Genomic DNA, 25,951 nt, shown 5'->3' with positions numbered 1-25,951 from the left:
ATTTTTTGTCCACTGTAGCAGAGTGGAAAGTGCTACTAAAAACTAGGGACCAATAAAAGACAGCTATCAAAAATCCTATCAAAACAAATGGGGGAGGGGGACAGAGAAAAGAAGACACACATGCACAAAAACTGCCCCAAAAAACCATGGTCTGGAAACCAGGAACTGACTCCCTGGCAGCACTGGCTTGGGGAAGGACAGGGAATGAAAGATAATCTAAGGGGATGGGTTTTTTTTACCCTCATTTCCAGAAGGCTAAATCTGAGAAGCGAGTGTGCTTGCCCCCTACCGGTTTTGGTATTCTAAATGGTTCCATGGTGATCAAACAGTGCATATGACTCCTAGACTGTGGATTGCAGAGACAAGTCATGATGAAGAATTGAGCAACCTTTGGCTCTGTATCATTTATTTCCCTTTATAGGGAACTGTAGGAAAAACACATTTTATATACGGGGTAGACAAATCTGAATTTATCACACTGAAGTCAGCATAGGGTTCAATTGCTGATTTATCAAGATCTAAGTGGAATTAGATGCTTAAACATGGTGATTTTTGCTCACATGCACGCAGTTAAACTGATCATCAGTTATGGATTGGGAACAAAAGACATTGGCAAAGACCTTAGTGAACTTTTGCCTTCTTATGGAGCATGTGCCAAGAAACCATTTGCTTTCGAGGTCAGCAAAATCTCTGCTTTTCGATTTCCTGTCCTTCTCACATTAATTTGTTCTGAGTTACAAACCATCCATGAAATCTGTTTCTGGCCACACAAAAGGCCACTCAGCTGCTTCAATGCAGTGAAGTTGAGCTACTAAAGTGGTTTGAAGAGAAGTTGCTCCACCTGAATCCGAAAAGTGATTTATTTTGTTGGGCCTCAGCTAAAGCCCCATAGGCAAGACCCAGAACTAAGGCACTAAAGTCCGACTGAGCTAAGTATCCCTGTATTAGGCAGGCACCTGTTTCAACAGCCAAAACTTGGAAGAAGTAATGGCAGACATTAACCGATTTCACTGTACTTGCTTCCTTTCTGCTATGCTTCCATCTAGTGTCTCAGCATGACTCACCAGTTACAGCAAGATTGTGAAATCATTCCTTGCTTTTAAAAAAAGTGCATATAGTCAACTTGCTAATCTAAACTAAACATTGCTAAGCTTACCAAGAAAGGTAGCCTTTCCCCACTTCTCATCACTTTAGGAACAAAGGCTCTAGTGAGGTCTCATGTTACTAAAATGATGTTATTTTTACAAAACATACTACAGTACATTTATTGACTACTATGAAGTATTATCAGGAATAATTAAAACTAAAAGCTAGACTACAGCTAACAAAATAGAAAGTATATTTTGCAATGTGTTTTCCTCTTTTTACTGTATTTGTTCACTTACTTGCCTGTTTACAAAATTTAGTAATTCAGTGAGTCTCCCTGTTACTAGGTGCAAATGAACGACATCCTACAGTACTTGTTTTGCTACTTACACAACAAAGTATAGTGTGTTTTTAGGAGCCGTAGGAAAGGAAAGGTAAAGGAAGGCAAGCCCAGAATCAATATCTAGAAGTTTAATCTTCTAGATTTAAAGAAAAGTGGAAATTTGCCTGCATTCTATTACATAAATAAGGCTTGATTAGCAAAACTCTGTTTTCCCTAATCAAAAGAGGAAAACATTCCTTATTCTAACTTTATAAATGTTATATTCCATGCCCATTCTATTAATTACTTCTTTCTACTGAAGTTAACAAAACTGAGAAGAAGTATATTCCGGTACTGAATTGAGAAGCTGAATTGTTACATATTAGGGACACTTCAGCATACCTCCTGAATAGCTGTCATGACAACATGTTGAACAGACTCCTCCATCATCATGATGGTCTGGATGTACTCTGAAAACAAGAACATTCTCGCATGTCATTATTTACACAAACTTAAGACAGTCAAACAGAACGAAGGGATAAATAGCCACCTCTCTCCTGCAAATTGTGCAGGTGCCATTCCTGGGACTTGTGCTCAGTCAGTGTCCAGACCCCACCCCAATAAACCCAGGAGCACAGTAACAGAAAGCCATGCTTCCAAGTGATGATGCAAGGCTTAGGAAGACATTTCTGAAGGTCCACGCGTGTGTACATATGGTGGCAGGCCAAGTGAATGATGGAGACATTTTCAAAAACTCTTGTCATTTCAAGATCAAGCAGTATATATTCTAATATTGATAGTTAAGAAAATCATCACGATGTGCAAAGTACTCAGTTGTAATACAAACAAGCTTGTAGGACAATTGCAATATCAAAAACTGCAAATTATGTTCAAGAACAGGGATAATACAGTTATCCCTGTTGCAAGGGCATCTTGTCTGGATACACATTTTCCTTTCTATGCTCTTGCCAAGGGGTGGAGTAGCTGTGGAAAGCTTGTAAGCTAAGGGGGCAATCCATTAACTACTATTGTCCTGACTGATATTGGCAATAGGCAGCTGTAGTGAAATGACTAACAGTTGGGTCAAACTAATCATTTTTATTTGTCTTTAAATGCACACTAAATAATTCCCACTGGAACGGTCTGTCCTCCAACTGCAGCTCCATTTTTTTTCTGAACTATTCAGACAGAAAGACAAGGGCAAGATACAAGAAAAGGTTCTGCCCTTCCAAGATTTTCAGGATTCTCATCCTACCTTTCAATAGTGACTCATTTTGTGTACCTTGTGCATCTGGTCAGAGACCCTACTCTTGTCTTTGTGTATTTTCATGAATATATGCCCTCTGTTTTTCCTCTTCCTGGATCTCATATTTGTAAATTCCAATATCAGCTGATGTTACAGTAAAGAGCTGCATACCTGCTAAGTACTCATTTGTTGATGGATATGAGGTGTGAGACCAGTATGCTGGGAAACCACTGAGTGGGTAGCAAATTCTCGAGAGTAGACAAGGCTAGAGAGTTTTAAGTCATGGGCCCAAGGTGGGAGCAAGTGTCAGAGTAGGGAACAGAATCCAGATCCTATAGCATATGGCTCCCAAACCTATATCATAACCATTCTTTTTGTGTGCAATGTGCATCTTGTCTATGAATTTGCAATTACCCAGATAAGAATCTGCAACTGAGCCTTCCCACAATAATTAATAACTAAAAGCTGGGTTCAGTAACTTTCATCTGTGGAGCCATTTTTCATTTCTATTCATGGAACCAAAAGGAAATATATACATCAGAAGCATACATAACCAGCTCCACAGTTCCAGCTTGCAAACTCAGTGAAGCTTGTAATGTGATGTCAACTATCATCAATAAGACAAAATAAAGTCATGACCCACAGGAAAATAAATCGTGCCTCTGACAACAATCCCAGACACACCATTTTCCCCACATCATTTATGCAGCAAGTCTGACTTCCATTAACTACACAGAGAGCATACTGTATATTCAAAATTGATTACCTTGCTTCTGCTCACAATTCACAGCACATCCCAAAATGAGCTGAAGCATTCTTCCAAGCTCTGCAACATCTGAGTGCTCTCCAATCAGGTTAACATCAGGAAGGGTAAAGTCATTAATCTGCTGCCCTAAAATCTGCACAAAGACACAATATATATATATATAAGAAGCCAGTAGAAAGAGCTCACCTTCCATCTTTGGCACAGTTTTCAAACCCAACTTCGAGTCTCAAGTGAAATAAATAGGATAACCTCAGCCCACCTACCTTTGGACAAGGTTCTACAACACAAATTCCATCCACATAATTTGATACAACCAGCATTTCAGAGAATCCAGAGAAGGCTGTCTCAACTAATATCAATAATGAACAACTACTCTCACCACTACATATCTGTTCTTCCAGGTTGGGAAAGGCCAGCAAAGAAGCCAGTAACATGAGGAAGTTCAAAAGACAGCTGACCAACAGTACCTGTCTGATGGACTTTTAAAAAATGAAGTTGTTTTCTACAATTCAAATAAAGAATTCTTCAGAAACAAAAAATATGTCATCAGACAGAATAATTTAATTGCATCTGGGAAATAAGCTGTAAATCACAGAAGTGGAAAGTTAGAATTCCAAATATTCCAATGATATAAAACGTGTGTCTAGCCCTGATGGGTAACAAAAGACTGTAAAACTGTCATAATCCCTTGGTCTAGTAGTTTTACAGGTCTGGTCTAAAGATATTTAGCAAGTCCCAGATGTAAGACAACTAACTGTCAGTCTGTGGAAAGGGTCTGAAATAGTGGTACAAGACAAACTGAATAGCAGAAAGGGGTCATAAAAGGAAAAAAATGCTTGACATAGAAGCAGGGAGAAAGAATGGAAAGAAGCAGAAAGAGAAGAGAATCATACCTGACATACAATTATTGTAAGCCAATTTACAATCTAGAAGGATTTACACATTAATGAGCATTAGTTGGGAGAATTAAGCAGTTCTGCTAGATCAGAAAAAAAGCTTTGTAAGAGTTGAAAATATTACTATGAAAAGTGGAATGAGTCAAACTTTTAGCACATAAATTGCAGATAGAAAAAAACAGTCAATTTAACAGATCAAAAATGCAAACAAAGAAAAAAAGACTGACTATGAAAGGAATGTGTAATTTATTTGCTGATTTTTTTAAGCCAAAAAACAGCTTTGGAGAAGATATTTACACAATAGTATCTAGCAAATGTATGTATAGAATAGTACATGACTCTCCTGCAAATCAAGTTGTTTTAAAAGGACAACAACAGAGATTTGCTGCCTTAGAAGTCTTGCCCAAAGAATGGGCATTAATATGACTAAAGCCCCTGTGTACTATGTGGCAAACTGGACCTAAATTCTTCAACAAGGCTCCCTCATTTTTCTGTCACTCCAATGAGCTAGCATGTGAATTCTGTAGCAGACCCAGGTAAATTGAAAAACGAATAATTTTATTAAATAAAATAGAAAATGAGTAATATAATCAATACAGTATTTCTTGAATGGTTATTTTGATATCCAATTTTTACATTGCCCCAACCTTTAAAATGTGATGCAGATTTTTATATTGCTTTGTAGAAGCTGTTAGGGAAGCTGGGTAGGAGATATGTCATTTGGCACTATGAGGACATGGGTTTGGGATTGTGAAACAAACGTGTTAGCTGGATATTTCTGGTAAAATATGTTATGTTAAAATTAGGCTCCAGTGTCAATACCCCACTGAGATGAAAAAGGACCGAGTCATAGCTATTTTAGGATTTAGCAGCCTCAGGAAACAACCACCATATTGGTTTGGACTCTGACAGCTGAAAAGTCTTCTTTGCACAAATACTAGAAACTTTAAGGAAAACAGCGGAAGCTTAGATTTTAGAGCAGAATTCTGTGGGAAGAGGAACAGTCTATGGCAACTTCTGTGGAGACCATAAAGTACACAGGGTCCTGGAAAGGATCTTCAACTTGTTCTCCTGCGAGGCTGTAATAGTGCAGGATGCTATATTACAGCCATTAGAATCCCCTTGGATACTCCATAAACTATTGAGTTACTGTAAAATGAAACAAAAAAAGTGCCCTAATTCTCCAAGGCTTTTGTCTATGCTAGGTAAAAGCCTAATCTTTTCACATCTAGCTTGTGCAGAAGGACTTTGCCAGGATGGGCTCTCAGATGAGAAAAATGTAGGCAGGACAACTGACAAATTTAAGTGGATCTCCATCACTTTTGGAAGCAATCTGGGATGTTTCACAGATGCATTTTATCTTTGAAGAATTTCGTATTTAATGACTTGGTCACTGAAGCTTGAAGCTCAGTCATTTTCTGAAATCAAGTCACTGACTTTCTAAAATACTAAATTTACCATGTCAGAAACTTAAACTTACACATAGTTAGTGGCTTAAAAAGGAGCTGACATCATTTTGCAATGACAACATTGGTCTTCTAGGATATAAAGAACTTTTATAATGCATCAAGCTCTCACCAACCCAGAGGCTGTAAACTAACTGCTCTTCCTTTAACATGGCCACGAAAGAAATATCTGCCAAATGAAGTGTCAGAGAAGGTTTTTTTAAACCCAGATTGACAAGTGAAAGTAGCAAGCAGGGTGTGTGCAGGATGTGGGAAAAGATCCATATGGGGTCTTTACATAGCAGATAAACAATTCCCAAGAGAAAGGTATGCATGTCTTTCTGATAGATTCATTCTGAGCAGCTAACAGGACTTGACATGTTTGCTCAGAAACACCAGAGTTCTCAATTCCTACCCTCCTGAGACTTTAACGTGAGCTAACTTTAATGTGATACTCAGAACTTTTGAAAATCAGTCAATTTATTAAGTTTGGATTTGGGAGACTAACTTTAGGCACCGATTTTTGAAAATGTTGCCCCCCAAAGAGTCTTAGCAAATGTATTATCTTCCTCCTCTCCAGAATATTCATACTGTTCAGACAGAAAACAAGTGCTTGGAGTATGGAGTCTCTCTATGTGAGTATCCCATACTGTGTCTGTTTCACTGCATTCTTAATGCACCAGCTACCTCAGCACATAGCAGGGAACAAATATATCTCGTTTTCCTTCCCATGGAGTGCAGTCTTGGAGACAAGCAGCACAAGAGCTTCTCCATAGAACACACAGGCCACAATAGTAGATCTCTAACAGTCCGAAATTAAAACTTTTAATAAACTCTTCTCTCCCCACCTCAACTGAGTATTTTCCCAACAGAAAAAATGAAAGAGATAGTCTTTACTAGGGGCAGAGGAGAAAGTCAGACAGACAAGCTTTATTTTTTATGCATTCAACTCCACTATGGAGTCACCAAGGGCATCTACTATTTTCATGTCAAGATGCTTAAGACTATTAGGGGTTTTATGGTGTTCCTTAGTGGAATATTCGATGAAACACACAATAAAGCTTCGGAGAGGACTAGTACTCAAGTCCATGATGAGTTGATTACTTTGGGTAGGACAGGTTTAAAGAGTATGGAAAAGCGGATAAGATACAGAATGGCTATTTAGAAAAAATGAACAATTTCATTTCATGATGGATGGGTCAGATGTTTTGAAAGAGCTCAGCGGCAATGGGTGCTGCTGGGTGCTGAGCGCTTGTGATATATCTGGACCGAATGCTAAACAAATCAATAATCTGTAGCATGTCCAACAAGCATAATGACTAGATTCAGCAAAAGGAAAGCACTGAGAAATAGTTCTTACCTCATGATTGTAATCCAATATCCCTTTTAAAATTTTCTTCAGATTGCTTATCTGTTTGATGGAAGAGAGAGAAATTAAAATATATAAAGCCACTGAATTTAAGATACAGTAGAACCTCTAATTTTACAAACTAATTGGGGACTGAAGTTTATAAAATTGAAATGTTCAAAAAATTGTACATCTCAAAATGACAGTAGGTATGGTGCATAAATTGCAGTAGGGTGCACTGCATCGTCGTCGTCTTGTTCTTTACAGCACTGTAAAAGATACTTCCGATCCACTGAAGAAACTGGAATGTGAAGAGATATCAACTTGTTCATTGACTTTCATTATGTGATTCTCCCCGGCCCCCTTTCTGGAAAAATGATTTATGTAACTGGTCATTTGTATGGCTGGTTTTAGTAAAATCGAAGTTCTACTGTATTTATATAAATATATTAAAACAATTGTGTGGGTATACAGCAGGCTAAGAAAATCACAAGTAATACTGTAAGCAGAATCACATACACAAATGTAAGTCTATTTGAATTTCTAGTGAAAAGTATCATCTGAATCAATAATTCATTATGATCATCAAAAATATTATATATGATCGTCCCATGATGTGGACCTGATCCAAAGTCCACGCCAGTCAATGGAGCACAATGAAGCGAATGACAAAAATTCCTACTGACTGGAATGGGCTTTGACTCAGCCCATAGTGAAAAATTTTAAGGGTAGCATTGTTTAAGCCAGTGTCATGAAAGTGATGGGTAAGCTGGGGCTCCAAAATGAGAGGGTGAACTATTTCCTGATCTCTGTGAATGGGAGGGAGGGGAAAGGGGAAGGCTCTAGGCTAGTCGGAGGGAAAAGGTGCGGCCCAGACAGGGAAGAAAAGGAGTAGATTTCCGCTAAAGGTAGTGCTGACCTCTGGGGTACTGTCAGTACTGAGAATTTAGACATCAGAGTTAGTGCCAAGAGTAAGGTCCTCAGTACATAGGACAGTACCAGAGAAGCAGTGACTTCCAACAATAGTTGGTCTGCCGGATCCATTAGGGCTTTGATTGCCAGTGCCAAGGTATTGGTAGCAGATGTAGGTACAAGGGTTGTTTTGGTACTGGGCCAGGAATCAATACCATGTCACTTGCCCTGTATTATGAAAGGACTTTCTGCCAAATTCCCAGGAGGAGACTGAAGGCAAATGCTCTTTTCTTAGGCCTTTGAGCTTTTCCCTTTTTACGGGAGGTAAAAGCACCGGTGCTAGGAACCATGGCCCGTTTGGTGTTCTGGTCTACCTCGGTTCCAAGTGAAGGATACATCACAGGCTTTTGGTGCTGGAGCACCCATCGGCGATAAGCTGACTTGGACAGTCATGGACGGCCAATCAATACAGTGTCAGCTGTCTTACTGGAATTTGCCTTAGGAGTCGCATCACAGCTCACAAGGGCTCTAACTAACTGGACTTGGAGGTACAAGGTCTCGTCTTGCAGCCTGATGCCTATTCTTCTGGGTCCAAAGTGCCCCTCACAGACTGCTCCAACAGAAATAGTTTTAGCCCGGTGTCTCCAGATTTTCTCATTTTTAATGAGAAAGACTGGCAGACAGTGCAATGGTCAGTCATACGGCTTTCACCTAAGCAGAACAGACCATGGTTACCTCCATCTGTGAGGAGAATGTGTCATTTGTGAGATGGACAGGGTTTGAAGTCACCAAGATAGTGGTTGTGGTGAAGAGTACTGAATAATAAATAATTTTTGGGGGTGTCAAGGAAGAAGGTTTGCAAGAAAATTAAAACAATTTCCTGAAGAGAATTAACCCTAGTGTCCTACCTAGAGTATTTCCTCTCTTTACTTGTTATTAGCTAAAGGGTAGCAGGCATATACAGCCTGGTTCTGTCTTGCTGCCACAGGCAGTAAGAGAGAACTGAAGGATGGTTCTGGCCACTCTGCTGACCTTTATGCCCTTATGGGGGAGTGGGGATGAGGATCGGTGGGGGTGCAGGCATGGCCCAATGGACACTGCTGTTCAAAGATTCTGATCTCACATCCTTAAGGGGCATGCACAGATAGAGTGGGCTCCACACTGACACATACTCGGAGAACAAGAAATTTTATGTCCTATGAAGTGGAGTAAATAGGAAAGAGAGAAAGCCTGGCTGTGGATTTAACACATACTGGAGCTCTAAGGTACATGTTTTGGTTACATCTCTAACTATACCAAACTTAAACTGTGTCCCTTCCTTTTTACATTTGTGGTAGCAGATGATCTCAACCCTGGAAGGCCCTTCAGCCCTGCCACAAAAAGACCTAACATCACTCCCAACTTGATTTTACTAACTATGAGGGGCCTGGCTCTCACTCAAAGATAGAAGCTGCCTTAGTACCTCAGAAAGTTAGACTGGCCAAAACTGCACGCAAAGAACATTTTGCATCTGCCCCCTAAAAGGAGTTAATCTTGTCTCAATTCTATTTGTCCATGATGTAGATAGAAAACTATTCATGAGAAACTGAGTGTAGGCAGCTAGGATTCACCAACCTATGCACCAGTCAATAACCACTCACAGATGTCATGGCTTTGTAGACACTATGGGGAGGGAAGGAGGAATAACTCTTCACGTCCTTTAGAGTGATGGGAGAAGATTATAAACACACTCTATGTGTAACCCAGTGAAGAGCACTCTAAGCAGTGCCACAAGCCGTCTGTATTCCAACAAGACCTCAGAAGATAATGCAGAGAAAATTTTGGAACCACTGTACTGATATTAAAGGGTACACTACAATGACCTACTTGACCAACAACAGAGTTAGCCAACACAGAGAGCTCTGAAAGCCATTTAGCTCAATCACTCTCCATTGGCTAAACAATGAAACAGACCCTCCATCCCAAAAAGCACAAATGTGAGCTAAAAACACCTGGGATAGGCTTATGGGTGTCATGATGACCATGAAATCTCAAATCAGACTAGAAAAGATGCCATCTACTTGGATGTTTGAAACCATGATCAGCCTAAGATGAGAAACTGGAGATACTGCAGAGCAAACTGCACACTGCAGCTATTCCAAGCTCTCTAATGATGTGAGACTGAACAAAGAATTGTCATTAATTCCGCAATCCTAAACCACCTCCCACACCTTCTCTGGTGTCAAAAGTTCCAACAGTCTCCTATCCAACTGCCAAGGCATCCAGGCCCCACCACCTCTGGAAAAAAAAGTTCACAGCAGTTATGCATTATCATTACAAAAATCTGCAGCAAATTTAAAATTTATGGGAAAGGTAAATTACTTGATTTTAATATCAAATCAAACACTATAAGCAATGCTCTACTGACTGTATTATTCATTTTCATATCTGATTAATTAAAAACCTCCAATTTTGAATTTACCTGAGGCTGCCGCAGAATTTCCAGCCTGCTGCACCGAAGTGCCATAGAAACCAAGGACCATGCTGCAGAATTAAGTCCAGTTTACCGCAGAGTACATGGGGACCTTGAATATTTCCCAAAAGTGACAAAGAAATAAAATGAAAAATATTACCTTTTCCCCCATGCAATCCCCGTGTGAATCAAGATCCCCTAATCAAAAAGAAAGTGATCACCTTCCTTCCATACAGGGCCGGCTCCAGCATTTCTGCCGCCCCAAGCAAAAAAAAAAAAAAAAAAAAAAAAAAAGCCGTGATCGCGATCAGCGGCGGCAATTGGGGGGGGGAGGGGGGGAAGCCGCGATTGGCGGCGGCAGTTCAGCGGCAGGTCCGTCCTTCACTCCTAGAGGGAGTGAGGGACCTGCCGCCCCCGAATTGCCGCAGGTGCCGCCCCTCTCCCTTGGCCGCCCCAAGCACCTGCTTGTTAAGCTGGTGCCTGGAGCGGGCCCTGCTTCCATACAACTCAAAGCCCAGACTTCACCCCTTTTGGAGTAGGATATCGCAGCTCATCTGCTACCAAGACTAGGGTGGTTAGAGAGCGCTTAAGGGAGAGGCGACTGAAAAGACACCCAACATCTGATCTCCATGACCCAATCTTGCTATCTCCACAATAATCAATACCTTGACACATCCTTTTCAAGTGTTTGCTGCAACACTACTGTATAAAACACAACCAGCCAATCATAAGACCCACCATAATACAAGTAACTCCAACTTAGACTGGTCTAACATCTAACACTAATCATGAGTCCAGCAGGGAAGGGACATTTTAGTTACAGCACATATGCTGGAATATAGCTGCTGCCAGGGGGCAATCAGCATAGGAAATTAGTGCAACTGTTTTCTATTTGAAATTCGACTCAGTAACAATACTAACATCACCTTCCAGTCACAGCACAAATTTTTAAGGAGAAATTCAAATGCAGCAACATGAACATGAAAAACATTTATATCACAATAGAGAAGCAAAGAAAGTACTAAGAGCAACTGATTAATTTGTAAAAGTTAAATACCAGGACTGAGGGGAGAATATAATTATATTGTTTAAGAGCTTTAGAAAACAAAGAGGCATTCAGTCAAGCAATGACAGAAGCAGAAGTAATTCCAAATACAAACTACATGTAGCATACTGCTCTCTGCTGGACAGATTAAACGTGCTCAAGTGTTTGCACTAGAGTTCCTGACCTAAAGGGGGGATACAAGTCCTACTATTACATCTTTGATTCCCACCCATCAGCTCAGCAGTGACAATGAGGCTGACTGAAGTCTTTCTACCACTTTGTCTTGTACCAGCTTCACGTCTCTGTTCATCTTTAAAACTTTTTGTTCTGTGTCATTCTTTACCGTGTCTATCCTATGCACCCTCGTTCTTCCTCTATTTCTAGTTTCTTACACTCTGATATGAATTGCCATGTACGGTATCCTCCCTAGGTGCATCACTGGCACATGTCCAAAACACTGCAGTTTTTCTTGAATCTTCTGTAACAGCGTTACTTCTTGCCCTGTTTTCTTATCACTTCATTTATTATTTTCTGCAGTCTTGAAATTCTCGGTATTCCCCTCAGCCAGTTCATTTCTGCAGTCAGTATCTTTCATTTATCAACCTTCCTCATACTCCAACATTCTGACCTATATAGCAGTAATGGCACAACCACCATCTCATATATGCTAATTTTCATTTTTACCTAAATCTCTTTAGCCTTAAAGGTCTTGCAAAAATTTTTGAATGCCATTGTGGCTAGCCTGATACCTCTTTTTATGTCATCTTCACAATTCCCATTCCTTGATACTAGTCCTCCAAGATACAGAGATTTTCCCATTTCTTCTAATTCTTTGTCTCTGACTTTGATCTTTACCTCTTCCTCTTGACTTTCAGTTGCCATTCAGTCTGAATTTTCTGCTTTCTGGATCTACCTTCTCAGTTATTCTTTGTAAATCCTCCTCAGTCATTGCTATGAGGTCAATATCATCTTTGAATCTAAGCCTATTGACCGTCCTCGCACATGACGTGAGTTCTCTCGTTTTATCTCTCCATGCTACAGCCATTACTGCTTCCAGAACCAAGATGAACAACTCTGGCAATAGCATGCATCGTTATCTCACTCCTACAGTCATCCTGCACCTTTCCGTCAGCTTCTTGTGTACTCGCACTGCACTCATAGACTTGCTGTAGACGTTTTCTATTTGCTTGATTAATTTCTCAGGGATGCCACACACCCTTAAGACTTGCCATAACCGTTTCTGCCCAATGCTATCAAAAGCCTGTTTGAGGTCTATAAAGTTGCTGTAACGGGTTTCGGTTGCGTTCTATGTATTTCTTCAATTTCTTTCTCCTCACAAACAGCCCTACTACTTCTGACAACCAATAGAAACAGCTCAAGTGGTAACAATCTATTTTTGTAAAAAGCAACAGAGGGTCCTGTGGCACCTTTAAGACTAACAGTTAGTCTTAAAGGTGCCACAGGACCCTCTGTTGCTTTTTACAGTTTCAGACTAACATGGCTACCCCTCCGATACTTAATCTATTTTTGGAAGTTCCCGTATTCTATTAAAGATCATATGGGCCCACTGTAAACATCAGTGGCACTCATGTGATTGCACTGACACTTTGGCTTTGCTCATTTTCCGAGCTTAACTCACCATCTGCCTGTTTGGAGAAGGTAGGTGCCTTCCCAGCATCTCAGTGGTGGGGGATAGGATTTACTTCACTTAATAATCAAGGCTCAGAGACCTTCCCAGGACATGCTCAATTGAGACATAACGACATTAACTTGGTGTACAACAGAATGTCATAAGAAGAGAATGGAATGGATTTTATTAACACTACTGAGTTGTTTGTGAATTATTTGGGGATACATATTGGTGATTCTCTGAATGTCACTAACCAGCAATGAAGGTCGCTAGATTTGTCACTGGTCACGTTGACACTTATTTCCTTGCTAAGGAAACTAAAAAGTCGCTAAATCTAGTGACAAAGTAGCTAAGTTGGCAACACTTTGGAAACACTTCTGGAATCAGATGCATGGCATGTGTGGAATACACAATAGGAACCATCACTCAAAGCAGCAGCACTGGTTCAGAAGCTGGGGCTTAGTGGAAACTAAGATAATTGTGTTAATCACTGATCATCTTCTTGCCATGAAGATAAGTGTCTGTGCAGGCTCTTTCAGACCAATTGACAGCCTTTCATATGGATGATCATAAGATTCTGCAGTCTTACCTGCCAATCCTAGCAGGAGGTTCTGTTCCCATCTGTCTGAGACAGGGGCAGGCAAACTTTTTAGCCTGAGGGCCACATTGGGTTTCTGAAATTGTATGGAGGGCCGGTTAGGGGAGGCTGTGCCTCCCCAAATAGCCAGGCATGGCCTGGCCCCCCGCCCCCTATCCAACTCCGCCTGTTTCTCGCCCCGACGGACCCCCCGGGACTCCTGCCCCATCCAACCCCCCGTTCCCCGTCCCCTGACGGACCCCCCAGGACCCCTGACCCATCCACCCCTCCCTGTCCCCATACCGCCTCCAGAACCCTGCCCCTGACTGCCCCCCGCCGCACAGTGCAAACCCCCCCCTCCTTCCTGACTGCCCCCCTGGGATCCCTGACCACCCCGCCCCCTATTCATACCCCTGACCACCTTCCCAAACTCCCCTGCCCTGTATCCAACCCCCCCTGCTCCCTGCCCCCTTACCACGCTGCCTGAAGCACTGGTGGCGCGGCCAGAGCACCAGTACAGGCAGCCGCACTGCCCGGCTGGAGCCAGCCATGCCACCCGGCTGGAGCCAGCCATGCCACTGCGCAGCACAGAGCACCGGGTCAGGCCGCGGCTCTGCAGCCTCGCCGCCCAGAGCATTGTGCCAGCGGCGCAGTGAGCTGAGGCGGCAGGAGAGGGGGAACAGCAGGGGAGGGGCCGGGGGCTAGCCTCCCGGGACAGGAGCCCAGGGGCCGAGCAGGAGGGTCCTGCGGGCCTGATGTGGCCCGCAGGCTGTAGTTTGCCCACCTCTGGTCTGAGAGAACTGAAAGGGTAATGTGTAAGCAATCGCTCCTCCCCCAGAGGACTCTCTTATGTGGGATGATAGTAGACCATGGAAAGGACTATAATGAATGGTGATGGTACCCAGTTCTATGCTTGTTACAGCCAACCCAGCTAGGGCAGTGGAACAAAGAACTCAATGTCTACGTGATCTTAGGGCTTGGAAGACAGCTCCAATTTATTCCATGTAAGACAGAGTGCTGGTGGGATGGGACACACCTAACTGAGGTCCAGCAGTCACCATTTTTTAAAACCAAACTTTATTAGTGCTGCTGCACAAACGGAGAATTAAATAATCAAAGTAACACAAAGTGGTATAAAACTACACTATAACAAGAATCAAAAATTAGTTTTCAAGAGTCCAGGCTTGGTTAGTTGGATTATAGTACTAAACAGTCTATATCATAATTTAATAGATTATTCCATTTTGCCTAAACTGTATCAAACAGAGCCATTCATCTTCGAAAACATCCTCCCTTTGCACAAGACATCCAATGATCTGTTCTAGTGGTAGAAAATCTAAGAGAAACTATCATTATAAGGTTGGACAATGTTACCCAATATCTCAGCACACCGTCTGCTAGTACTAATGGAAATAAACTACATTTTTTAACAAAAGCTGCAGTGTGATTACCCAGGCAAATATCTAGGACAAAAAGCTTGGGATCAAACAGTAGATAACTGGGAACATATTGTTCAACCTTTCCCCAAAATTTATGAATTTCTGAACACTGCCATAGTGAATGAGAAAAAGAGGACATTATCCAATTTTCTGTTCCCATCCCCCACACATTCAATAATATTCTGCACAGTAATAAAATGTGATGAAATACAACACCTATGGATATTTGCATCTGTCTCAAGTCATTATGCACAGTAATGTTATCAACCGCTTTTCAAAGTACATGACCAGTCCTCCTCAGTTAATGGTATTCCTATATCTTTTGACCACTGAAATATTGTTGAAGTTTGTGGTTTAGGGAAGTTCATAACTGCAAGGCCTTGGTAACAGAAAAATATTTTTTGGTGCTGTTTCCCAGTTACAATGATTGGCATTTTGTTTCCAAAATGTGTTTTTAATAGAAAATCTCTGTTCTGTATGCAATTTAAAATATAATTATGCAAAGTGGATTTCTTTTGCACTAAGCAAGGCAAGAGATAATTATTTTTTCATTTTTAGAGATTTTTACAAAAAAATATTATTTCTTAAACCAAAATTGATAAACTGGGTGTTCATTACCAATAGAAAAGATGGATTACCAATGACTGTGGTTATCCAAAATTTTGTACATGAAATTTGGCATCTCTCCCTAATTCTATTACATACAAGTATAAGGACATAAACAGTGGCATTTAATATAATATTTAAAGAAATTTGGTCCATTTTAAGATACAGCGCATTAGCTAGTTGAATGCATTCTGGTATATACTACTCTGCCTGTACCCAGTGTTATAATGTAACACCGATTGTTTTTTCCTACCCCTTTTCTCTGTCTCTGAAACTAAAAAGTATGCTCTGCAACTGGGAATGTTAAATTAACCTGCCTGTGCAATTTATGTTCCTTTAGAATTTGAGATGAATCCTTAGTATTCAATCATACAGATAAGTTTGCCACTGGTATAGTAAGAGGACACTACATTTTTAATAGGACAACTCTGTCCTTCATAGTTATTGGTAAATTTGCCCAGTGATTCAAATCACTTTAAAACTGATTGAGTGAGAAGGCTAATAATTCAATATTTGGATTTCAGACCAATTCAAAGAGATTATGATGATCAAATACTTAATCCAAGTGTGCGCTAACGTAGCAGTGAGTCATGCATTTTTGCACAGCTCCAATGTACAATCAAAACTCTTACATGGTTACAAATTGAACCTTAAATCATTTACTGAATTCCCCAATGACAATGGCACCAGGATTAGGAGGATGTAGGTGTGGGGGGTGCATCAGGAAAACAAGATCAGCTGCATAGTATTCTACCTCATCATCTATTCCCCATACTTGGATCCCTTCACTGATTTGTACTTCTAGTGCATGTATTTGATTACTACATCATGCAACACTGGAGACAGGGAACAGAGCTCTGTCTCGTGCTTGACAAACAGTCAGAATATTCTTCTATTCACTATAACAGAGCCTTGTGGGATAGTACACAAAATGCTAATCCAATAATCAATGTTTTCACTCTGATCATTAAAAAACATCAGGGAAACACTATTAAGGATATTCACAGATACATGCTACTGACATCTTAAATCTGGAGGTAAGCGATCAAAGTATACATATTGAAGATGTACCCACTCACCACGTTTCAAATGACCAAAATATAGAGAGCTGAAGACAAACTACTGTAACTGTGCTACTTGTCAGATATTCATACGCCTTATATCAAGGATCCCTGCAAGTGGCCAGGCTACAAAGGAAGAATTAAATATTTTGTTTGTGCCCTTTACTGTTTTTTATGAAGGTCTCAAAGGCTGCATTGTTGTTGGAGTTTTTTGTTTGTTTGTTTGTTTCCTTTAGTACACTCCTTGCATGAAAAGTATTAGCTCTTAACATTCTTATTTATGAAGTGGAGGACTGAAAAACTACTAAGATACTGACATCAACAGACAAACCTCAGCTGCTGCTTTTCCCTCTTCATTTAGGAGGGGAAGAGTTTAATATGGCTGCTTTAAACTTTTTTGGGGGAGACAAGGGAGGAATGAGAGGAGTGTTCATGTCAAATTCAAACTCCTCACAAACTGGTAGGAGAAAGTTCCCTTCCCCCAATTTCAACTGAGAGCTGCAAAAGCTGCAGCTGAACTTTCAGCCTATTGTGATGTTATGGACGGTGGTTCTCCAGTCGATCAAGAAAAACAGCAGTCGAGGCTTGTTATTTCTAGGAGGAAAAACAAGCAAACAACCTTTTTATGGAAAAAGGTGAAGAGCAATAAAGAGGCACAAACAACTTTTTTGTAGCAGTTTACCTTTCACCTGTGGTTCTACCCTGAAAAGGGATTACAAAGATGGCATGGTAGGGTTGCACATCTGATTACATCTCAATGATCTTCAGATCAAATTTGTTCAATTTACAACTGAAGATATTTTTCCTCAAACCCACATTGGAATCTCAACATCCAGCTGTGTTCTTTCTGGTTTGTGGAGGTCGAAAAGCACCCTCCATTACACCTGTGACATGAGGATTTATAAAAGTGTAATTGAAGCTATTATTACAAGGTGACTGATTTGCACAAGTGGCTGTGGAACTAGAAATTAGGTAACAAATCTGATGATTATGCACAATCCAAACCAGCATAGTTTGCTCTTCCACAGCTGAGCTGACACTGTAGTAAAGAGTAGCATCATTTTACCTCTTTATCATAGATATGACTGAATATACCTAAGAAACAGAGTAATGAGATGTCATTTTTCCAGTCATTGTTGAACTGCACTTAAGATTTTTAGGGTAATTTAGTTGGGCATTTCGATACTTAGCAATTAAAAAAAAAAAGTTACCTTCATTCACATTTCCTACCCGTTAAAATGTTCTTTAAAAAAAAATTTCAAAGTTCGTTTAAGGTTTATTTTTCTGATAAGTTTTCTCATAAATTACTGAAATGGATTTACACCGTTAACTTGGGTTTTGACATTGAATTAAACTCTACAAGAGCCAACAACTTTAGAAAATAAGAAATCCTTAATTACATTTATTATCATTAGTTCGATATCTTCTACTGTAAGCTAATATTTTAATTTAGGAATAAGTTAATACTGAAAAAATATTTTATTAAGAACTAAAATACTGACTGCAGAAAAGCAAAGCACGAAGAAAATACCTTTAGCCTCCAATTGTCTCCTACTTCTGTTTTGATTCTGTTTAACCAGTTATCATCAAAGTATGCTGGATCTCTGAAAATAAAATAAATAAAATTAGCATATCTATTAAAAACACCAATTTCTAGTACTAACAAGCTAGAGATTCCAGATGAATCCTATACTGATATTCATTTAAATGCATATACACATAGATATTAATATAGTCTATATAAATATTTATATCACACATCATAGTGTTATCCAAATACCTTCAATACTTACCTAGTACTTTTGAGGTGACTGTAATACTCTTAAAATGACCCCACCGCACCTAAGCCATGGGGGCCATTGTCTGGTTTATTGTAAAAGGTGTGTACCCCTTTAAGTGGTAGAGAGACAGTGAGTGATTTTTTGCTGCAACGACAAACCAGGTCAGCATGAGGACGCTGACCCATCCCTCCGCCAGTGACCGGAATAGAAGGGGGATTATATAGGTCCATGCCGGTGCAGGAAAAGCCCTCTTTTACCTGAACCAGACAGAGCAGCACCCACACTCAGACCCACAGAAGTTTTATTAGGATCTGCTGTGGGCATCGCTCTACTCGCTCCTTTCTCAGGGAGCAGAGAAGGATTTTTTCCCTCACCACACTGGCCAAGGTCAAGTGGGTTTTTTTTCACCTTCCCCACAGCAGGATTGGAGGGGCTTAGTTAGGGTGAACATGAAATGGGAGTTAGGCTATGATGTCGCAACTCTTTATGTAAACATGGGGTGGATGTCCAAGTGTAGGTACTCCATAGGGAAGAGATACAGTGATCAGATAAAAAGGACTGGGAACAGATTTAAGGGAGGCTTCATTAAAGAGCAGAACTGGAGGGGAGGGGATGGTTCGGGGCTCCTATGACTGGTATGGCAGGGAGCCAACCCCCTCCCTCTTTATAACCCCCCCCAACAAGGGGGGTTATATAGTGTGCGCCCCCAAGAGAGAGGGATGGTGAAGTCCCAGAAGTGGGTTGGCTGGGGATGAGGATGGGTAAGGGGGAGGGCCCCTCATGTATATATTAAAATGATAAAACTGCATTGCACACTTTTATCTGTCAGGTACGCCCAGACATTTAAGAATAAAGTTGCGGCCTAATTAAACCACGTCCAACCTTTCCTGTCCTTCTTTCAGCATAGCCGGACAAAGCACCTAGCCAATTTGTACCATGTTCTGCAAATGGAAAATTTTCTTTCCAATCCTCACAAGCAATCACCCGATGCCTGGAATCATGAAGTTTGAATTCTCTTACAATAACCATATTTAGCTTGCATACTTGTATGTGTTATTATTGATACAATTAATAGACTTTTTAAATCCAGCCACACGTACGTCTTATGAATACTTGGAGAAGTGAGTTCCCACATGCTAACTTTAAATATTCCTTTTAAAATGTAATCCCTTCAATATCAACCAAAAAAACCCAAATAAACCCATTCTCATACAGTGAAAAAAGTGGAAAAGGAGCATAGTTTATATTTACCTCTGAGCAACTGCTTAATTGTCTTCCCTTCTATCCTAAAAAAATCCCAGCATTTTAAAAGTATTTTCCTTGTAAGCCCCGTCAAACCTTTAATTTTTTTACAGTCACCCTTCTTTCAAGTTTTTTCCAACTTTGGCTCCTGAGGTGAGGCAACCAAGATAGAAAACAGTACTCGATGAGGGCACACTATTGTTTCTGCCATTATATTTTCTATACACCTCTGTTTTCTATCCCTCTGGCAGACGTCTTCCCAGAGCAACTGCTAGGGCTTTCTCCCCAAGGTTCAGAAACTAGCTAAGAAGAGAGAATGTTTCTTATTGGTAACTGTTTATTCAAAATCACATTTTCCATTCTCCAACATAGAATTTTGACAGTGTTATGTTCCCAACTACAAAGAGGCCAGGAACTAAAAGTAACGGTCAGTTCCAGTAAAAAGTATCCAAGATCACGCTTTTTTTTTTAAAACCAGCTTCTAGACACCAAAAAAGAGAGAAAAGCTTCTGTGCTCACGTTCTCTCGCTCTCTCTCTCACACACACACACAGAGAGATACAGAGTCCATCCTTCAGAATGAAGCAGAAAGCAAACAGCCAAACAGAATGAAGAAGAGACAAAGAGAATAACAATTAAAAAAATTAGTGATTTAGTAGGTGACACTTCCACATCTTAATCAGTATTAAAGCAATGCCCGCCAGCATAGTATCACGGAGCACTTTGCTATAGGGGACCCCATATTTTTTATGACAAATAAAATCAAAATTTGTCCACCAGTTGTCAGAAAACTGATGGCACTTTTTGAATGAGTAAGGCTATTAGGATCTACTTCTCTAGTGAGTCTCCAAAATGGGTAAACATCCAGGCAGTTTCAAGAAGAAAAAGTATTCTTAGATTGCTGACTTAAAAAGTTGTGCTGCCATTGTGCACTGTTATTGCTTTGTTCTATCCAATGGTGTTGAAGTGGAAAATGTATGGAAAAAGTATATCGGTTATTAAGTTGAGAATTATGCTGAGATCTTTTGGGAGGATCCGTTTATTTAGAATTGGTTGATCTCGGCTATGAACAAAAGTCGGGTGTCCAAGTTGATCTTGTTGTATCTTTCAGCAGACTTACTGACCATGCTGCATTGGTTCATATGAGTGACTTATCAAGAGGGCTGTGAATGATCACCTGTGCCTTGCTTTCAAGGAAGCCCTACAGTACTCTCCTGTGTTCTGCCACAAGGTTTTCCTCCTACCACCCCAGTCATTTAATGGCTATGGAAAGCCACTTAATGGACATCTTCAATCATTTCAGGCTGCAGTGCCATCCTTATGCTGATAGCTGGTTTGAAACTTAAGCCAAACAAGAATGAGGCCATGCTCATGAGAAGGGGGAAATGATTTTGAGGAGCTTGCTGAATGACAGTCATGAAAATTATTAAAGAAGTATGCCAGCCACTAGTGAAAAGGTACAAAATCTGGGTGTCAACCTCAGTTCTGCTCAGCCCGGAGGACCATATTCTGATAGTCAAGAGTAGCTATCATCTATGGCTTCCTCAGATACCACAGCAATGAGTGTGGTATGATTACCAAACAGACAACTGCCTTCACTGTCTTCTTGGGAGGGGACAAAAACCACAGGATGCCCATACCTGATATTTGCCCATCTCTGCATCTGCATTTTAGTCTTAAATGTATCATATTTCATTTTAGGGGGAGAATCCATAAATGAGTGAGTCTTCTTCCACAGCTCCCATTTGTACTTGCCCAGGAATGACACTTCACTCCCAGTGAGGGTTCCAATCACTGTAGGCTGTGTGACAAAGTTCTGTCCTTGACTCCGTGGGTCCTGCGTTTCCTGACAGATTTTGCTAACCTCAGAGGCTCACTGTGACCCTCCACATAGCCCTCCTCTCTAGAGGCAAAGGTCACAGTCTACTGAGCCATTTTCATCATAAGCCAGCAAGGGAGGTGAGGAGAAACAACCCTCCCTCGCAGAGTCTCTGTTGTCTCCCAGTATCAGTGATTAATCAGGGAGGGGAAGGGGGAGCCCGGGCCCGCCCTCTACTCCGGGCTCCAGCCCAGGGACCCTAAAATTAGCAGCTATGGAAGCTGACTTTTTGGAAATAGGACATGTACAATTTCCTGGGCTACTTCCCCACAGCAGCCCCCACTCTATATCTTCTTCACAATTACCTCAGAGTCTCCTTCCTTGCACCTGATATGGATTCGTACTACTTTGTTCCTCCAACAGCACAGCTCCCTCCTATAGCTCCTGACACCCACACCGCACTGACTAACTGGGAGGCTTTTAACTAGTTCCAGACAGTCCTTGATTGGCTTCAGGTGTCCCACTCAATCTAGCTATCTCCACTGCCTTCTAGAAGGATCTTAATTGGCCCCAGGTGTCTTGATTAACCTGGAGCAACTGCCATTTGGTTACCATGGTACCAGGGATTTGTTTAGCCTGGGGCTAACATACCTGTTCCTCACTACTTTACTGTAGCCATCTGGCCTTGCCCCATCACAGCTGGTAAACGCTCCATTCAAAACGTACCCTAGAATCTCTGATGGTCATGGAATGCCAACCATGAGTTTGGCTAGAGCAGCCTCCAGTAAAAGCCTACTGTGGCAGGAATAGCCAGCACTGTCCCAATACAGAAAATACTGACTTGGTTTTGCCTCTCTAGTTCTACTGTAATCTGCCCTGATGAACACTTGGTGAGTTCCTTCCATCAAAGCAGAGGTTGATAAACTGTCAGGGAAACAGATACTATTGTGTTCAGAACTTTCAACATCATGAGCTTCAGTGACAAGACGTGCCAGCCTTATCCACATATGGAGACGGGCCCAGATCACTAGAGTGATGCAGGAAACTAGCATGCCCACATCTTCAGATTTCTATCCAACACTCTGTCTGATCCAATTAGCTGTGTTCTTGCTGACTGTATTTCGGTTACTCATGGAAAACTGACACCCTGTCAGGAGTCTAATAGCACCCTAAGTGGAAATCTTCTCTGGCGACAGTCTGCTTTCTTGATGCTCTTTTACAAAATGGATTGATTTCTCTTGATGAAACTCTTGATGCCATCTAGAAATGGATATAATTCTCAAGAAATTCAGGCAGGAATAATACAGTTTACCTTTCTCAAAGGGACTGATATGATGCAATAGTCTAAGTCACCTGATTGACTTCAGCTTTCCATTCTAATAAGGTGCACTTGTTGAGAGATTTTCACATCAAACTCTCACAACCCTTCAAGTCTTCTGGGGGATTACTGAAGTTAACTAGAGTAAGCACCAGACAGCACGTCTGTGGTACTGGCTCTATAGCACCTATTCGCAGTAAGTGATCTATTGGCTTCTGAAATGAATTTGCTCTTCACTGAATTCAAGGATGTTGCTGGAGTGCTCAAATCTTTGTTTTAACTTTACCCAACAACTCTTCTGAATAACTTCTAGCACCCACCTGTCTCCTGTCATGCATTTCTACTCCTGCGACAGTTTTTCCCCAATTAGTTGGTTGTCTTGGGACAGGAGTGGGAGTCATGCTGCTGATCTAGAAGGAATGGTGGACTGGAGAAGTCAGCCCTGGACTCCCCCTCCTTTGCTTGAACAGTCCCGCCTGCCTCTGGACTAAGAGTCCTTTCTGTGGTACCTGTTTGAATTGAAGGAGCAAAAGTAAAACTTTACTGGCTGTTTCAAATTGTGTATATATATATTTGTTAAATAGCTGATGGGAGCTAATGTTTTTCCTCTGTATTTTCTAAAATGGTTTTGCCTGATGGTTCCCAATCACCTTACCAGCTGAGTACTTAGAGGTACTCATAATGTGTTAGACTTATGGGCAAGCTTTCTGAGACATAGGTGATCACTGGCTACTGTGTTTATGGCCATAGATATCTGAGAACCTAAAAGAATCCATCGAGGCGTCCACACTACAAAAGAAGAAGCAATTGTAATTTTCTTTTTAAATGATATAATACCTGATGACTACTCTGAAAAAATTCAAAATCAGCTGTCATTATGACTCTTTTGCTCCAAAGCATTTCTCAGCAGTAAGACATTCAAAATTACTGTGAACCCTATCTATGTATATCTGTAACTAGAAATTTGCCATCTAGCATGCCTGTGCAATGAAGTTCAATTAACAGGAGCTTTGAAAGCCACAAAGTCTATTTAGATGGGCCCAAATTATTGGACGGGGTTATCACCTGAACTTACAAATTGCTTAGTTGACCTTCATTACAAACCACTGGTTGCATGGGGAAAGTGAATTGAAGTTAGCATTCACTGAAGCGAGGGGGGAGAAAGTGATAACAAAAGCAATCACTAAAGTATCATAGACTCATAGACTTTAAGGTCAGAAAGGACCATTATGATCATCTAGTCTGACCTCCTGCACAACGCAGGCCACAGAATCTCACCCACCCACTCCTGTAACAAATCCCTAACCTATGCCTGAGTTATTGAAGTCCTCAAATACTGGTTTAAAGACCTCAAGGTGCAGAGAATCCTCCAGCAAGTGACCCATGCCCCAAGCTGCAGAGGAAGGCGAAAAACCTCCAGGGCCTCTGCCAATCTGCCCTGGAGGAAAATTCCTTCCCGACCCCAAATATGGCGATCAGTTAAACCCTGAGCATGTGGGCAAGACTCACCAGCCAGCACCCAGGAAAGAATTCTCTGTAGTAACTCAGATCCCACCCCATCTAACATCCCATCACAGACCATTGTTAGATGGGGTAGCATTCCATTTCAAATGCTGCTATGGAAACGCAAATTTTATACTGTACACATTTCACCTATTATGACCACACACCATAAATAAATATCCCCTGTGCAGCTGGAAACAGTAAGTCAGGGTTGATTTTCTTGGGACACTGCCCCTGGAAGTGTGCAAGATACAAGGCCCAACAAAAGGTTAAAAATATGATCAATAAGACTACTGAGCTTTCCCTTCCCATGTCACCCAAGAGTTTTATTTTTGGTATATACAAGACAAGGGGGGGAAGGATAGCTCAATGGTTTGAGCATTGGCCTGCTAAACCCAGGGTTGTGAGTTCGATCCTTGAGGGGGCCATTTAGGGATCGGGGCAAAAATCTGCCTAGGGATTAGTCCTGCTTTGAGCAGGGGGTTGGACTAGATGACCTCCTGAGGTCCCTTCCAAACCCTGATATTCTATGATTCTATGACATAATTCCTAGAGACCCCTATTTTGAACTGTACACACCAATCAGCCACATGTGTTGGCCAACAGGTAGATACAGAAAATAATCCTATCAACTGCTGATTAGTGATGAAGTTATGGGACATACACAGTATGAAGCAGATGCATCATTTCATGATTAATGACTACCCAAACTATACAATGTACCGCTATGATCTTTCATGTGCATAACTTTATGATTAACAAATATTCAAACTATATAATGTAACAATATGGTCTCATTTTCATGAATGTTCTGAAACATGATTCAAGAACGGTTAAGCTAAAATCTCAACTTCTTACAACATTTACTAACAAAATCTCTCATCCCAAGTGCTCACCTTCCCTCAGTATATTCGGTCATGTTCTGTCCTGCTTCAGATGGTGAGAGTCCCTTTTTAGATTAATTTTGTTACAGTACCTGATTTATGTTGGGGTTTTCCCGTTTTTTAGGCCTAAAACACTGACTTATTCATCTTTCACGATACATAGAACAGTAATGATGGTGCTAGTTTAAAATTGGGCATATTATACATGTTTTCTTTTTTGTATCCTCTTTAATGTCCCCTAAGCAACAACATTTGAATATTAGAGAGTTTTTAATCACACTTAGGAGCAGCTAGGACTGTTGACGTATTGTTTGAACATACCAGGATTCCTTTCTGACAAAGCATGTACAGGGTAGCGTAGATTTCATAACTGATGCCTCTGTGTAGGAGGACTTCAACTTATCTGTGGGATATGTGCCAAAGATGTTGTTCTTTGCGGGTTTATTTGTTACTTCAGTAAAACAGCCATGTCTGGAAAATCTCCATGAAATCTGCTTTTTTGCATTACTTTTCCGTTGGGCTTATTTGCATTTCCTAAATTATATTATACAAATTCCTCCAGAGCAGAATGAAA

At 40.9% G+C, this 25,951-nt stretch overlaps 1 protein-coding gene across 1 annotated transcript in view; it reads right to left on the bottom strand.

Moving 5' to 3' along the window:
- HOOK3 (hook microtubule tethering protein 3) overlaps positions 1 to 25,951 on the bottom strand; it is a 118,416-nt gene that overhangs the window by 70,787 nt on the left and 21,678 nt on the right. Inside the window, exons 3-6 of the mRNA XM_065406217.1 lie at positions 18,363 to 18,435; positions 7,122 to 7,172; positions 3,421 to 3,553; positions 1,811 to 1,878 (exon numbers count right to left, since the gene is read on the bottom strand). Of these exons, the coding sequence (XP_065262289.1) occupies positions 1,811 to 1,878; positions 3,421 to 3,553; positions 7,122 to 7,172; positions 18,363 to 18,435 (325 nt within the window). The remainder of the gene's footprint in view (positions 1 to 1,810; positions 1,879 to 3,420; positions 3,554 to 7,121; positions 7,173 to 18,362; positions 18,436 to 25,951) is intronic.

This window comes from Emys orbicularis, chromosome 6, assembly GCF_028017835.1.
Source record: "Emys orbicularis isolate rEmyOrb1 chromosome 6, rEmyOrb1.hap1, whole genome shotgun sequence".
NCBI classification, from domain to species: Eukaryota; Metazoa; Chordata; order Testudines; family Emydidae; genus Emys; species Emys orbicularis.
The sequence above is the reverse complement of the archived record's forward strand: the minus strand, read 5'-3'. Positions and strand labels throughout refer to the sequence as shown.